This window comes from Macaca thibetana, chromosome 15 (genome assembly GCF_024542745.1).
Source record: "Macaca thibetana thibetana isolate TM-01 chromosome 15, ASM2454274v1, whole genome shotgun sequence".
NCBI classification, from domain to species: Eukaryota; Metazoa; Chordata; class Mammalia; order Primates; family Cercopithecidae; genus Macaca; species Macaca thibetana.
This window is the reverse complement of record NC_065592.1, coordinates 90,567,626-90,582,581: the sequence shown is the minus strand read 5'-3', so window position 1 is coordinate 90,582,581 and position 14,956 is coordinate 90,567,626. Positions and strand designations below refer to the sequence as shown.

Here is a 14,956-nt window from a genome sequence, read left to right as displayed (position 1 = left end):
TAGAATAATTTTCTTGCAATAAATTAATAAAAAAGGAATTTTAGGTCAAAGCAAATAAACATTTTTAAAGCTTTGCAATACTTACATCCAAATTGCTTTTCGAAAGATTTCTAAGATTTTATACTGCTCCTGGCAATGAAACAGTCTATCACTTGGATATATCACCTCTACTCTAACTGTTGGCTTACCTTCCCACTTAAAGTGCAAGATATTCAAGAGAAGGTAGTATATTTTATTGTTTATCCCCAGCATCTGTGTCTACCACAAAGCAGACAACCAATAAATAATTGCTGAATAGAGAAAATCCCTGCCAATATAAGATTTATGTGTGTGTTAAAGACAGAATGTGTGTTTTTCTCTAATAGATAAAAGGTTACTGTCTTCCTTAAATGTGCATTTCTTTGCTTACTAATTAGTACTTAAATTTCTCGTTTAGGTTATTTTTTGGAAATTCAGATTCTCTGAGAAAAGTTCTGGCCTTACCCATCAGCTGTATAACCTTGGGCAAGTTCAATAACTCTAGGTCTTAATTTCCTCATCTATAAAATGGAGATAAATTCATGTATCACAGGGCTCTTGAAAGGAGTAAATTAATTAACACACACATAAAACCAAGAAGAGTGCCTGGTGTATATAGAGTATGTTCAATCAATGCAAAATGAATAAACATACAAATAGAATTAGTAGCGAAGAGCTTAAAATGGAAGTTAATCGTCTCCTCCTCACTCACACACACAGTTTCCCAGAGGCAACCATTTCTTCAAGCAGGTTTTTTATTGCAAAATATGCTAAACATACTGAAAAATACATAAAGCACACTATCAGGGAATACTCATGTAGCCATAAACCCAAGTTTGCAAGTACAACCAGCCAGCATCTCTGTAATCCCCCATATCTTCTACTCATCACAAGCCCCTCTCCTCCCAGAATTAAACACCATCCTCATTTTCCTAATGATCATTTCCTTTATATGCATGCATCCCTAACAATCTAGTTTTGCCTACTTCTAACTTTATGCAAAGAAAATCATAGCGAATGCAGACTTCTGTATCTTCTTTCTTTCAACATTGTTCTTACAATTCATCTGTTGTTGCCTGTAGCTCTTGTTCATTCAATTTTATTACTTTTATAATTTTCTCACTGTACAAATACAATCTAATTTTTAATTCTTAATGGACATTTAGGTTGTTTTCAGGTTGGGCTATTACAAATAATGCACGTGGACCCTTTTGCATCTGTTTTTCTGGTGCATGTACCCTTGGATGACTTGTTGGGTCACAAGGTATTTATATACTTTCAATTGACAGACAATGCTAAATGCTTTCCAAAGTAGGTGTGCTGACTTATACTTTCAATATAAGCAGGGTGGAAGATTCTTATTACACTCCAGGTCTACAATACCTGCCACTACAAAATTTTATTTTTTGCCAATCTGATAGGAGTGTAGTTGCATCTCATACGGATTTCAGTTCATTTTTCTCTGATTACCTATATGGTTGAATACTTTTCCATATTTATGGGCTACTCGGCTTTTTGTGTGGGGGAGGTTTAAGTCAACCATTCTTCTTTTTAATCCTTCTCTAGTTCTAAATAACATACTATTTAACTACTATATGACCGAATTTCAGACATTATTTACTAACTTTCTGCTTTACTAAATAAAAGTTTGGTTCATTCTTACTTATTTGCTTACTTATAGCCACTCCTCTCAATAAAGTTATATCACCATTAGTTTTTCCATTGGTCATGATCTCTTCAACTTCTAGTGATATATATTACTTAAAAATCTAAATTGTTTTATCAACTCTAAACTCTCTCAATGCACTGCTTTGTAAAATAAGGACAACATACTTTTTTGTCCCTTCTTTCCACCTGTGTCCACCTTCCAAACTTAGCTTTTACACTGTTAAAATTAATAATATTTATATTCTGTTTTATATGCTGAGTTGTTTGTTTTTTGAGAGACAGATAGATCAGTGTTTAAGAGAACAGGCAGAAAGCTTAAGCTCAAATCCCTGATCCAACTCTAAATTTAAGTCCAGCTTGGGCTTACTTAAATTTAGCTTCTTTTCTGAAAAGTAGGACTAATCGTAGTAACACCTACCACAGGTTATTCTGAGGATCAAATGAATTAATATAAGCAAAACACTTAGAACAGTGTCCATTACCTGCTAAATGTGACACTAGTTATTATTGCTATTACATGCAAATTGATAATCAAAGCCGCAGACCACAGCAGTATTCCCATTACATGATTAAATTAATACTGCCTACTGCAGAGTTATATTGTATCTCCATGTATATACAGATTACACTGCCTTCTATACAGTTTCAGTGTCACAGCCCTTGTATAGCATGACCGCGTATTTTAAGTTGCCCTGGACTGTTCCAGTTTACAACCCTTGTCTTGATAGTGTTAACAGCACCTGCTTACACTATTAAAAAGTGTTCTGGTTTGTACAACAAATTAGATAGGTGGTCACTGACTGCTGTGCCACTGAAAAGGGCGGACAAGCTCAAGTGGAATTTTTCCCCTTTGTACATCAGTGGTAGCTCAAAAACTGCCATAGTTTCATTTGCTTTATCTTCCTGCCAACAGAACTTTCTCCTCCTCTGGAGTTTGATTCCCTCCCTTCCTCTTTTCTTCTCTCTCTTTCCCCCTCCCTTCTAATAGTGCCTAATACATAGTAATATGCTTCAAGGATTTTTTTAAGCTCTGAGTCACACAACCAGTGGAAGCCTCTCAAATCCAGACCCGCTGCTCTCCACATTGAAACCACTGATCCCTGATATCCTATTATCTTCCTTCTTGGTTTATACCCTCATTTTGATGGACTATGTTTTCAAATAACAAGAAAAAGTATAGCACAGGAGGTCCAAAATGTCCCATTCAGCCCCAACTTACGATTGACAGTTTGGCTGGATGGAAAACTCCAGGTTGACAATTATTTTAAAACTTTGGAGGTAGCTTTCTAATTCCAGGATCCATGGTAGCTGATGAGAAGTATAATAAAGTCTGGTTTTTATTGTTTTTAGGTGACTGGTATTTTTCTCTCGGGAATTTCTTTCTTTTCTCAGTATCTTGAAATTTTACAATGAAGACTGTCTACTTATATGTGTCTATCTAAGGCAAACTTTCTTCTGTTCTATCTACTGAGAAATTTCCTTAATTCCTACCGAATTTATTTCAACCATTATAATTTCCAAGCGACTACCCTTGCTTTCTGCTATTCCTTTTTAAACGACACCCTATTTCTTTCTTTTTTTCTTGTTTTTTTTTGAGATGAAGTCTCTGTCGCCCAGGCTGGAGTGCAGTGGCACTATCTGGGCTCTGCCTCCTGGGTTCACGCCATTCTCCTGCCTCAGCCTCTCGAGTAGCTGGGATTACAGGCGCCCACTACCACGCCTGGCTTTTTTTTTTTTTTTTTTTTTTTTTTTGTATTTTTAGTAGAGACAGAGTTTCACTGTATTAGCCAAGACGGTCTCAAGCTCCTGACCTTGTGATCCACCAGCCTCAGCCTCCCAACACCCTATTTCTTTTTTACAGGCGCTGTATCTTTCATACTTGTACTTAACAAACCTAAGGATGTTAAGTAGGGTTTTTTCTTAAAGTATTTTTGTTCTCTTAATTAGCTCTGGTCCTACCAGGACATATTTTTCATCTTTTATTTTCCTTGTCATGTTGTGAGTTTTATTCAACTATCAGGTGAATCATGGTTATTTTCTATTTAAGAATAAGGGAGCGGAGGATCACTGGGAGCTGATGACTGGCTTTTCCTATGCATGAAGAAGTGGGTAGCCAGTATGGCAGGATATCCTCAGCTACCCTTTTCTAGGGTGCAAAATCCACACTATCTACCCTAGTTCTCCCCAGTTACTTTACTGTTTTTCAAAGTCAAATGATCTCATTTCAGGAGAGTGCAGGTAAGGCTGGGAGTCAACTCTTCCACATACAAACTGTCAAGGAGCTCCCTCTATGTTAGTCACGTTTCTAGTTCCCTTCTCCTTTTTCCTATATGCATATCTGTGTATGGAGCCATTTCTGGAGTAGGGATTAGATTCCCTCTGAGCTGTAGGCTTCCCCTGTGCATATTCTAGGCAATGGTTTTCCTCTGTTCTACTGATTCGGTTTCATACTCATTTCCATCTGTCGCCTGTATTTCAAAAATATGTTGAAATCTCTTCAATTCTCTTGATTATTGTAGGCTTACATGTGTTAGAAATTTTGATAACATCATTTTAAAGAGTTCTTAAAATAGAAAAGAACTGAGAAAATTCTCAGTGCCTCTTGAATCAGAAATTCCCAAGTTGTATTTTGTAACCTTCTTGGTCTCCTCAGTGGCTATAATCATTTTTAGAATACAATTTCCTAATCCCCAGTGAAGAAAATAAATACAACACATTTAAAACAATAATGAACATGAATGAGACATTCTAGGATTTTGTTTTTCCTCTGGAACTTAGCAATAAACCACGCAGGTGCTACAAACTATAGGTGCTCATTTATAATAGGGACAATTCTACATTATCTATAAATTTTTCCCTCTAATGTTCTATCATTTTTATAATTATCTTAAAATTTTTCTATATAAATACTATTAATTTTAATATTAAAAATGAAAATCAGGCTTCATTTTTTTGAAAATCAAAAAGTGATTTCCATAGTCACATAAAAATAAGGTAATTGCCCTTCCACCATGTGAGGACATGGTGAAAAGCCATCTATGAACCAGAAAGCAGGCCCTTGCCAGACATCAAATCTGCCTGAGCCTTGATCTTAGACTCTCCTGCCTCCAGAACTGTGAGACATAAATTCCTGTTGTTTATAAGCTAAATGTAAGTATATAAAAAAGGGATAATTATTTCTATATTTCTAAGTTTCATATAAAAGAAAATTATATTAATTCTAAAAAATTAATTGTGGACTTTCTAGCACACACAAAAAAGTTAAGGCCTCCCAAAGAGCCCTAAATCAGCTGGTTACATTCATTCAGGGCTTAATTTCATCGAGTTTATCTTATGATCATTAAGGCCTTCCCTAAATCTAATATTCTATAATTCTAAGGAAAGGAAAATAGATTACTGATGACATGTTTCAATTTTTATTTCTTAGAGTACAGATGTCCTTCCTTTTACCTTGTTCTATGATAAAGAACCATTCAAGGGATATGAGATAGAAGGATTCCCATGCAAGCTGTCCAGTGCCTAATCAAGCTTTCACCAGAAACTAACTAGAGTTTGAAATAATCTTCTCCATATCTTTAAAGTGATAGCTTTGTACCTGTAATGCTTCTTGTTTTATGCTAGTTTTCTCAGGCACTTCATGAACACTCTCTGAAGAATCATCAACCTCTTCAATTTCAGAGGATGAAGGACTCTCTACTGTCACAGTCACAGGAAAACCTGGTTGCTTAAAGAAAGAGAACAAGATTGTATAATAATATAAACCAAATACCAAATACTAAAGGACATCTAATCAAAGTGATCTTTCTGAAGTGTTAAGTCATTCTCTATAAATGTCTATCACTACTCCTTAGCCTAACACAATCAATAACAAAGTAAAAAGACACTATTCTTGCTATGTCATTGAAATAATTCTCTCATACAAGGTTTATAATTAATACTAGAATCGCCCATTTTTTTTTTTCTTAAATAAAATCTTTCTGAAAAGAACCTATATTATTTTATTACACTTTTTTCACATAAACCAAGCGAGGAGGCAGGGTAAACATTTTTTCTCAGATCAACTGCAGATGAGAAATCTATTCTCTACCATCACACACAGAGTCTTAAAGAAAGTATGATTTTTAGGAGAAAAAATCCATCAGTGGAGGCCTCACAAAGAAGGAAGAATAATTTAAACTGTGAATAATAAACACTAGAATGGTCTGTAATCCCAGCACTATGGGAGGCCAAGGCAGGAGGACTGCTTGAAGTCAGGAGTTCAAGACCAGACTGGGCAACATAGCAAGACCCTGTCTCTACAAAATAAAACAAAAACTAGAATTAAAAAAAAAATTAACCAAATACATGCACACAACTAAAACTGAGACATCAAAAACCTCATCTTTTCCTCATTCTTAAGCCAAAAACTACTGTAATAACAATGCAATTCTCCTATCAAGTTTCAATGCCACTGGAATGTTGTTCAATATGATATTTCCAAATATTTCAAAATTGACTGTGTCACAATCCCATAAAAAGTCCACAGATCAAAAAGAAGAGTGCCGGGATACATAACTGTACAGAAGAGAAGTCACGAGAATGCAGTATCTACCACAAGCATAAATCCTGCAGTACCTGAAAATCCTAGATGGTAGAATGAGATGCACGCCCATACTTTTGGCTATGCAAGGAGCAGTACCGACACACAGGTGCTCCTTCATCTCAGTAGTGCTACCTTTTACAGAGAAATTACAGTCTCTAAAAACAATTGAAAAGGAAAACCTGATACTCTGAAAGAATTGGCTTGCTCTAATACCATGATGCAGAATGACAGGGAATGTGTTTGATCCTGACAAGGGAGGAAGAAAAACTCTGAGAAAGCAGAGGCTTTAGGACTGGTTGCTTTATTGTGGATTTAGAATCTGGAATTTTTATATACATTTATATATAATTTATATACATATTTATATATATATAATTTATATATGTTTATATATACATATAATTTATATATTTTTTATATACATATAAAATATGTATCCCCAAAAAACATTTCTTTTAAACTTAAGGACATTCTTGACTATGATAACTCCATGTGCCAGGTGAGAAATGGTGGTCAAATTTGTTTCACTAGGGGCAACAGCTAATTTGCAGACCCAGAGAAATGACTTCCTGTCTACATAGATGAAACCACAAGGCCTCCATTGTGTGACATAGCCACACGATTATACTGTGGCACTGGGAAAACCCAGAAAATTTTAAATGAATTTACTTCAGGGAGGGAAATGTTTTTGTAAAACTCTATTCCGTTTAAAGAGCACAGAGAATGATTTTCCACCCTTCCCATTCCAACCCCCTACATATTATAAACACGGTAACTACGTACCTGCAACTGATTATATATATCACGTGTTTTGATTAATGGGAAACCCCTAAAGAGATATTGATAAATTAAGTTATATTTTGATGTAAATACACCACCAGTTAACACTAGGTAATAACACTTGCTAGTATTATGTAGACTATCCATACATAACTGTGCATAGAAATAAATCACCTCCAGATAAGGGCCTGGAAAACTCTGCTATGGAGAAAATTAAACAATTTAGCAGAATGGCTTTGGGATAAGTCTCTGAAGATGCATGTAGTTCTTATGTTCAGGATGGTTCAGATTTCCAATTTAACTTCTTTAACTGGTGATATTAATTGTTCTCTAATTCACAACTCCTTGTGACCAAGATGGGACTTGAAATGAGTAAGTATCTCAAGAAGACATGAAACTGCAGTTATTAAATGTAAGTGTAAAGACCAGGGCCTCAGCACTACAGTTTATGCAATAATAATTCACATTACCAGTTGTAAAATAAGTATAGTCATCAGTTGCCTAATAAAGATTATACATATTCAATTTAATCTGAGCAACTGAACAGATATTTCACATAGCACCTATTTCCAGTCCTATTTAAAATCAGTTCTCTGTCTTCTTAAGCAATTGTTAATCTCCAATTTCTTGAATACTAAAAGTCATTTGAAAACAATTTATAGTAATCTAATTCATTTATTAAGCATAAAATTATAGTACAACATTTTAAAAACATTCTTCTGACAAAAATTACTATGAATAGCTACCCCCTAGGTAACTGGCTAAAACTAGTTATATCTGGTTTGATTCACTAAATATGATTCACTAAAATGAGTTAGGCCAGTTGGCTAAGTTAGATTAAGTCTAATCAACACTCTCCTATGCTTTACAATGCCCTTTCCCCAATCTTAAATATCCAAATTCCTACTTCTGTCCTATAGGACTTGGTTTAACTGCACATGCTTTAAATGAAACCTTTCCTCACCTGCACAACTGGAGATAATTTCAGTTTCCTCTGGACTCCCACAAGGATACAGCTTGCTGTGACACTTAATAACTTGAAACCCTACTTAAGATTATTTTTTGTTTTTCTTCCTTAAAGGATTCATGAGGCAGAAGCCACATGAGTCATTTTTACCCTATAGACATAAGCAGAGAACTCTCACATAATAGAAGCTCCAAAATAAAGAATTTTGAATCCCATTTTTATCCTAAAAGATAGAAAATAAAAATACCCTACCTGTGCCTTTTTGCACGTTCTGCAGTACGCCATGGCAAGAAACCAGACACACCAGGTGGTAGAGGTGCGGGCGCATATTCTTTACCAAGGGAGTGTTTTCTGCCACTACTTACAGGTTTCTTTGTAGCCAATCCTACTTGAGAAAGTGTTAAAAAGAAAGAATTAAGATGCACTAAAGGTCTACAGATTAATTAGCACATGTGCATACTCTTAAAAGAATACCAATGGGCACCTGACAATGACACCAAGGCCATTAAATCAGGATCAATTTGTAAGTATCTTTTTACATAGGCCACTAATAAATATAAGAATAAATATATTTTAATATATTTAAATATAAGTAAAAAATGTAATAAATATATAAAAATTAAAAATATAAGTTGTCTAGAGTAACAAGTTATCACTTTAACTAAAATATAACTTTAATATATGAGACATGCAGAGCATGAAAAAGTAAATAAAACATGTAACCCAAAGAATGAAAGATTATATGTGATACATTTCATTATGCATTATGCAGAAATATTGTTATTAAATCTCAGAATATTTTTGGCATTCCTGAATCTCAAGGACAGAACATAGACATACCCATGACTCCTACCAAACAGAACCTTCTGAATTGGACCAAAATTTCAATGTGAGATTAATTTTATCATGGAAAAATTATCCAAGTTATAAGAGTGAAGGTAGCTGGACTAATTTTATAATGTAAAAACTATCCAAGTTGTAAGACTGAAGGTAGCTGGGTAGTAGGTGAGTCAATGTTGCCACCTGTATGTCTGTCCACCTTCAGTGTTCATTTGCTTTTATAGAATACAAAACAAACACATGAAACCTATTGGATAAAAGAATGAAGCATAAAGTCTTATCCTACATTTCAGTATTAAAGAGTCAAGTATCTTTTTATGAAACATTTGGTAGCAAAAGCTAGACCTATTAATATTTTATTTAAAACAAATTATATATTAAAATTCACATTTAAATATATGTTTCTGATATCGCTGAGAACAAATAATACAAGTTTATTAAAATGGTTATATTTATCCTTCCAATCTATTTTACTATGTAAGATCTACTTTAGCAGCTTTAGGACAGCATCTACAAGAACGTGTATGTGGTAATACAGGACAAATATTTCCCATAGTGTAGCTTATTGATAATCACCACATCATGTTGTGCCATTTCTCTGGACAAATTTATATACCTCTTAAAATATATAGGAGCTCAGTTCATTGTATGCTGTTATTAATATAATTATCCCAAAAAAAAGTTCCTGTGTATTGTTTGTGGTGTGTGTAGAAAGTAATGCAAATATAATTTTTTTTTTTGGAGGAGTCTCACTCTGTCGCCCAGGCTAGAGTGTAGTGGCACAATCTTGGCTCACTGCAACCTCCACCTCCCAGGTTCAAGCAGTTCTTCTGCCTCAGCCTCCCGAGAAGCTGGGATTACAGGTGCACACCGCCACACTCAGCTAATTTTTTGTATTTTAGTGAAGTTGCCCAGGCTGGTCTCCAACTCCTGAGTTTAGGCAATCCACCCGCCTCGGCCTCCTAAAGTGCTGGGATTACAGGCGTGAGTCACCGTGCCCAGCCACAAACAGAAATTTTAGTTAAAACCAAACTAATTTACTTATCTTGTTAGATGATGAAAAAAATTATAGTGGAAGTTTCCTATCTTCTGTCTGCACACGTAATTGCAATATGAATGTAACATAATTTACATAAATTATATAACCCCTATACTCACTGACACCTATTAAATATATAGCCAGACACTGATTTGGCTTACCTCTGTGTCTCCAAATAACTGAGGCAAATACAAAAAAAGCCCAAGAAATAAAGTTACTCTTAAAATAGCTCAGTGAGCTTGTAAACTTCAGTTACATTTCCAATTTCTTTAATCATGCTAAGAAAAAAGATTTTTTGAATTCTTATTCAATGATGTCCAATTATATACCACTAGCTACTAAAATTATAGTATTTCCAATGTTTTATATTTTATGTTAAATTGTTTTATATCTTAGCCATTTTTAAGCATACAGTTCAGTGATATTGTCAAGTGATAGCTTTTAAAAATTTCAAGTAGCATCCAAATAAAAGATTATCTGGTATTAATTGTTTGGTGATCGTAATGTACAGGGTATGTAACTAAAGTCACCACAAACCTTTTTCTGGGAAACTGGCAGATTATAAACATAAAAAAATTATTTTGTTTCCTCTGTATTAGTCTTCATGGTTTTACTGTTTCAAAATTCAAAGTTACTTACAAGAAAAGGTCACTTTCATATTAGATTTGGCTTAACTTATTCCACTGTCACTCATTCTTATCAGTAAAAAAAGGCTACTTATGACTAAAGATAATGTGTTCTAGAAAATAAAAGTTAAAGACTCTTTAAAAACAAAACGAAAATATCGGTAGAACTAGATTATACCAAATTTATATATTCAGGAGAATGTGAAATTTATGTCATTAGTTGATAAAGAGTTTATAAAGTTTTCTTTCATTACTCTTTGTCACAAAATTATAGACAATTTCAAAATTCTAGACTGTTATTTGGCAGATTAAATAAACTATAAATAGCAAACATTTACGGAATGTTTGTCTAAAATGTTCCATCTCTGGGTAATAAACTTACCTGCAGTATTGTTTTATAAGGATTACATACGATTTAAGGTTTTTTCATCATTGAAAGAAGCAAGGTGCTACCTGATTCAACAACTTTGGGTAAGAATTTGCAAGGAAGGAGGAGGAAACAAAGGGAAAAAAGGGAACTGGGAAGAGATTTTGTTTTCTATAGTATGAAAGGATAATTTTTCATTAACAACAACAACAAAATCATACAAACGCACTGCTGCTAAAACTGTCATCAAAGTGCATCCCAAATTTCAACTGCAAAGTATCAGAAGTAATCATCAATCAGAAAACATATCTAAAATCATCAATGTTGTATGAAAAACAAATAAGGGTAATTTTTAAAATGGAAGCACTAGCATCCCTTTCCTAATGATTCATTTACTATTTCTACATTCCATAAATTCTCATAATCAGAATAATTATAGTCCTAATAATATGCACAGAGTCAAAATTGGTTGTTACCGTCAATATCATAAATGAGAAGAGATTTTGATTTTAACACACTAGAACACTAGTAGCATTAAAAAGCCAAGACCAAAAAGGTTACCAATTCTAATAGTAGCTTTTCCTTTGTGACCACTTCCTAGAATTATAGTTCTCTTTTTCTGTTTAGCAGTTTTGGATGGTTCCTTCACTGATGGAGAAGTTATCCACTGGTACTAAAAGAGAGAGAATAAACACTACATTTCAGTTACAGATCATTTATGAGGGTTAGATCTTAAATGGAAATTGTTAAGATATTCTAAGTTAATAAAAGGTTTGCAATCAGCAGTTCTGGGACCCAAAATTAAAGAATCGTATGGTATTTACAAAAACAGAAAAGACATTTGATTTGACTGTAAATTTAAGATGGCAGAAAAGTGCCTTAATAGTTTCATCTTATTAAAAACAGACAAAAAGCTGGGTACAGTGGTATATACCTAGAATCCTAGCTACCTAGGAAGCTGGGAAGGGGGAAGATCGCTTGAGCTCAGGAGTTTGAGGCCAGATTGGGCAATATAGTGAGATCCCAGAAGAAAAGCAATTAAATAAGAATTATTTCTAGAGAAATAAAACATGATATACCTCTGATTTAGCACTGCTTCCATTCTGAAGAACTTTTTTGATAACTGCTTTCATCATAGAATGATCTAAAGTAAAATAAAAATTGAAATTATAGTAATTGTTTCCCAATGAGCGGCTATTCCCATTTAAAAACAAAAGCCAACTAATTATTGCTTTTCCCATGAAATTAAATATGAATTCCATATAATGTAATTATATATCTTTTCCCCCTTTGATTATTCTAACTTCTTCCTCAAAAACAAAATAAAGTATGCCAACATGCATATTGTCCCTATGGCTACTATTCTGGCAGCAGCAAAGATCAAAGGTAAACACTTTGGAACTAAAATAGCTTTAGATACCTCTGAATAGGAAATCAAAAGCCTAGACACTGTCCAGACACTTAGATGCCTAAAAGGCACCAAATATACACAAATCAAAGTCATGATGCATCCCCAAAGCTGCTCTTCTCCATAGCCTCCTTTTCTCTATAAACAGTACCACCCAGTTGTATGCAAAATCATCTAGGACTTGAAAACAAAATTATTATTTCCTTTATACCCCACAAGTCTTGTTAGCTACACCCTGCTTCAACCACTTTTTACCACCTCCAATCTTCCACCCTAAGCGAAGCCACAGCCGTCTCTAACTTGGATCAGTGTGAGTCTCCTAACTGGTCTCCCTCTTTCCCTTTTATAGCTCCCTACAAGTCTACTCTCCACACTAAGTCATCTGATTGAATTACTACTTGGAATATAACCCTTACCAGCTCAAAATCCTCCCATGGTTTTCAGCTCATTTAGAATTATCTAAGTCCTTACCATGACCTTCAAACCTTACAAGATCAGGCCCCTGGCTGGTTGTCTGACTTCGTAGCATACCAGGCTCTTCCTCACTCAGTGCTCCCACCATGTTGGCCTTCTTGCTTTTCCTTAAATACTCCATCCACCCTGCCACCTATGTACCTACATATTCATTGCTTCCTCATCACTGGAATGTACTTTATCTGCATCTTTCATTGCTTGTTCCTCTCCTAATCAGGTCTCTGCTCAAATGTCACTTTTTTAGTGAAGCTGTCTCCTAACAAACCTATCTAATATAGTCCCACCTGTCCCTATTTGTCTTCTTACCTTAATGTATTTTTGCACTTCCTACTATCTAAATTACATTACCTATCTGAGTTCTGATATAACTCCCCCACTAGAATGTAAGCTCTAGGAGACCAAGACTTTGTCTAGCTGGTTTACTGCTACATGTTTAGTGCCTAAACCAGTATCTAGCAGATAGAAGTATTCAAAAATTACTTGTCAAATCAACAAATGAATGAAATACTATTTCCAAGAATTCAGAAGTTCTATAGGAAGAAAATAATGCACTTGGTGGAAGCAGATTTATTATCTAGGTTCACTTCTATTCAGAGTAGCAGCCAAGAGCAATATAAGTATAACTCTTTTCATCAGTAAATTATCTACTATAAACATAAGAAAGTGCAAGATTAGAAAAGAGTAAGATTAGGAAAGCAAACACATTATGTTTTCGAAACTGTCAATACATGAGAAATTATTTTTGTTTTGCTATTTGTTAGTCAATAAAAAATATTGTAGTGACATACCAATGAGTGGATTTTTTCTTATATCCAGAACGACCAGAGTTGTATTGGTTTCAAGGGCCTCTAGCAAAGCCTTTGCTCCTTCATTGGTGAGGCCGCACTGTTGCAGGTCAAGAGCTTTCAAGAAAAGACAAAAGGTCACTTGCTAATTCTATACAGATTTTTTTTTTTTTTTTTTTTTGAGATGGAGTCTCACTCTGTTGCGCAGGCTGGAGTGCAGTGGTGCTATCTCGGCTCACTGCAAGCTCTGCCTCCCGCATTCACGCCATTCTCCTGCCTCAGCCTCCCGAGTAGCTGGGACTACAGGTGCCCGCCACCACGCACGGCTGATTTTTCTGTATTTTTAGTAGAAACAAGGTTTCACCATGTTTGCCAGGATGGTCTCAATCTCCTGACCTCGTGATCTGCCTGCCTCAGCCTCCCAAAGTGCTGAGATTACAGGCATGAGCCACCTCTCCCGGCCAATTCTATACAGATTTAACATACAGACAACTCCCACTTAATCACACCTGGAAGACTCCTGCCCAAGACTACTCATGGCCAGTTTTCAATCTTGGGTATCGAAAAAATAAAAAATAGAAAACCACATGCACACACACAAAACAAAAAAGAAACCCTCTTCTTAGATGTGCCATGATTACCCTCCCTTTAGCACCAATAAATTACCCAACATATTTTACAATTACAGAGTTGAAAAATAACTCTATATAAAACATCACAGGATGAATATCTGTTCATAATTAACAAGAATGCTAGTGACAGTGTAAACCTCATAGGCAAAAACTGGGTGGAGCTCAGAAATTGCACTAGATTCATCATCAAATTCAAATTCAAACTCCAAGTGACTCTCAAAAAATGACATTAAAAAAGGGAAAAGAAAATAGAAAAAGGTAAGAACTGTTAGTTTTAGAATAAAAATGACAAAGAAAGAACTCTAAGGGGATAGAAATAATGAATGCAAAGAATGTGTGAATAGAGATTATATACTAAAAACCTATCAGGAAAAAATGATGGTCACGAACTCTCCCTCAAGTAAAAGGTCAAAGAACTAAACAAATGCTCATGAATACTAGTAACACTGAGGCTGAACAATCTACTCATTTAAACCCAAAAGGATTATCACAAAAGTACAGGTATAAAAAAAATTACATCAGAGCAAAAGCACTGTGTATACCATTACATTAAAAGAACTGAAGTCTTTCAAAACCTCATGTTATGGACTACATGTCTGTATTCCCCAAAAATGCATATTGAAACCCTAACCCCCAAGAGGGTAGTAGTATTAGGAAGTGGGGCCTTTGAGAGGTAGTTAGGTTTAGTTGAGGTCTTGAGAGTGGAGCCCTCATAATCAGATTAAAGTCCTTATAAGAAAAAAAAAAAAAGAGACTACAGCTCTCTCTCA

The 14,956-nt window shown here is 34.8% G+C and overlaps 1 protein-coding gene across 10 annotated transcripts in view; it reads right to left on the bottom strand.

The window, feature by feature from the left end:
• Positions 1-14,956, bottom strand: part of CEP78 (centrosomal protein 78) — a 36,265-nt gene that overhangs the window by 11,429 nt on the left and 9,880 nt on the right. For 6 of the 10 annotated variants that reach the window (XM_050761113.1, XM_050761119.1, XM_050761120.1 and 3 more), the window contains exons 6-12: positions 13,558-13,671; positions 11,967-12,031; positions 11,449-11,560; positions 10,056-10,073; positions 8,268-8,400; positions 7,052-7,097; positions 5,282-5,410 (exon numbers count right to left, since the gene is read on the bottom strand). In XM_050761113.1, the coding sequence (XP_050617070.1) occupies positions 5,282-5,410; positions 7,052-7,097; positions 8,268-8,400; positions 10,056-10,073; positions 11,449-11,560; positions 11,967-12,031; positions 13,558-13,671 (617 nt within the window). Of the gene's footprint in view, positions 1-5,281; positions 5,411-7,051; positions 7,098-8,267; positions 8,404-10,055; positions 10,074-11,448; positions 11,561-11,966; positions 12,032-13,557; positions 13,672-14,956 lie in introns of all 10 variants that reach the window. The other 4 variants (XM_050761114.1, XM_050761117.1, XM_050761115.1 and 1 more) reach the window with 2 other exon arrangements.